This window comes from Rhagoletis zephyria, unplaced genomic scaffold (assembly GCF_001687245.7).
Source record: "Rhagoletis zephyria isolate East Lansing unplaced genomic scaffold, Rhagoletis_zephyria_1.1 Rzeph_scaffold_52891, whole genome shotgun sequence".
Lineage (NCBI taxonomy): Eukaryota > Metazoa > Arthropoda > Insecta > Diptera > Tephritidae > Rhagoletis > Rhagoletis zephyria.
In genome coordinates, this window is record NW_016209944.1 from 1 (window position 1) to 1930 (window position 1930).

At 38.7% G+C, this 1930-nt stretch overlaps 1 protein-coding gene across 1 annotated transcript; it reads right to left on the reverse strand.

The window, feature by feature from the left end:
• Positions 1–625: 625 nt before the first annotated feature.
• Positions 626–1927, reverse strand: LOC108356001 (uncharacterized; the record flags this gene model as incomplete). Its single annotated transcript, XM_017607131.1, has 5 exons — positions 626–723; positions 808–919; positions 996–1147; positions 1319–1379; positions 1526–1927. Coding segments are annotated over 5 exons (825 nt in total), but the record flags the coding sequence as incomplete, so codon positions are not given.
• Between the last annotated feature and the right edge of the window lie 3 nt (positions 1928–1930).

Consider the following 1930-nt stretch of genomic DNA (forward strand, 5'->3'; position numbering starts at 1 on the left):
TGGATGAACGTATGTATATACATATGTACACTGCCGGCAAAAAGTATTGGCACAGCAAATTTTTGACAATATATGCAACAATTTTTTTTCTAATATTTGTGCAAAACTCACGAAAATTCAGCAAATTTTTTAGAATTTTTTTGAGTATGCAGATTTGTAGCCCAATCAATTTCATTAAAATAAAGTTTTAAGTAGCTTTAATTTTTGGCAATTATTTTCACGCAGTCTCTTCCATACAAAACACAATTTTTTCGAAAATACTTTAATATGGAAAAAAAGGAAAACGCCTTCAACAAAACAAAAAAAAAATCTCAAAAAGCAATGCGATTTTTGACTAACTTCAAACTTGCAGTTTTTTATTTATTAGGATTTAATGGGCTGCAAAACTATAAAAAAAATCTAATAAATCTGATAAAAAAGTTGAAAATTTGTTGAATTTTCGCGAGTTTTGCACAGAGTTTAAGAATTCTATTTTCGTGTTTTTGTTAAAGAATAAACCATATTTTTATAAAAAATTTGCCAAAAAATATTAGAAAAAAACTGTTGCATATACTGTAAAAAACTTGCTGTGTATCATAAAAAGAAATTGCCAAAAAAAAATTATTCTTTCAAAAAGGAAACTTACATTATCACCAATTTTCAGCAACTCTGAACACAGACTCACAAAGTGTTCCACCAGTTCCTCGTTCTCCTTCAAAACGGCTATATGCAGAGCAGTGCGCCCTTGTGGATCGAAAGCAAAACAAAAACAAAAACATGTATCTCTTCGGCACTTGTCAGCTAATAAAAAGCTAGCTAGTGTCTTACCATAATAGTTTTTGGCTTTCAAGAGCCATTTGCCATTAGGGTCGGCAACTATTTCCTTTGCACGTCCCACATTGCCATCGCGTATCATTTGATGCAACTCCTCACGCAGTTCCTTGTATTAAAAAGCGAAAGAAAGCATAAGTGCCAGCTTTCGAAGTGTAACATTAATACCAATATCATTTACTCACCTCCAGTGTACGTAAATTGCGTAGAAAATCAGCAAGCTCCTCATGTCCGCGCTCGGCAGCTATGTCGACAATACTCACTTCATTGTCATCGGTAACATCCACTATATGATCGTAGCCCTCTACAGCGAGTGTCTCAAAAGGCTTAACATCACCTGCAGTGGAGATAAGGTATATGCATGTATTAATATATCTCTTCCGCTATCTATCACTCTCCTTCTCTCTCTCTCTCTCACTTACCAATCACAGCCAACGATAGCACATAACGATCGANACTCCTTCTCTCTCTCTCTCTCTCTCTCTCTCTCTCTCTCTCTCTCACTTACCAATCACAGCCAACGATAGCACATAACGATCGATATCTTTCGCATTCGATGGCTGATTTGCCTGCAGCGATACATCACGCGCCGTTCGATACAATTCATCGCGATATGTTATATCGATATTCGATTCTTCGATTAGATGCATTAGCGCACCGCGTCGATGGGAACGTGCACANGATCGATATCTTTCGCATTCGATGGCTGATTTGCCTGCAGCGATACATCACGCGCCGTTCGATACAATTCATCGCGATATGTTATATCGATATTTGATTCTTCGATTAGATGCATTAGCGCACCGCGTCGATGGGAACGTGCACAAGCAAAATGCAGCATACTTTGTCCGTGTTCATCGCGGTCATCGAGATTGGCGTGCGTTTCTTCTTCATCTTCCTCATCAACGTTCGGTATATGATCCTCTTCTATGCGATCTTCATCGCCGCCGTTACCATTGTAAACACCCTGCACCGAACCCATTCCCGTGCGTCGCAACAAGGGCGAGTTGGATCTAATTGGCGCTGTCGAGTTGGTCTTGCCACTATTGCTTGCCTCTATGGGATCGCGTTGATGAAGATAATTTTGTAGATAATTAGCAAGGAATGCGACAGGATCTTC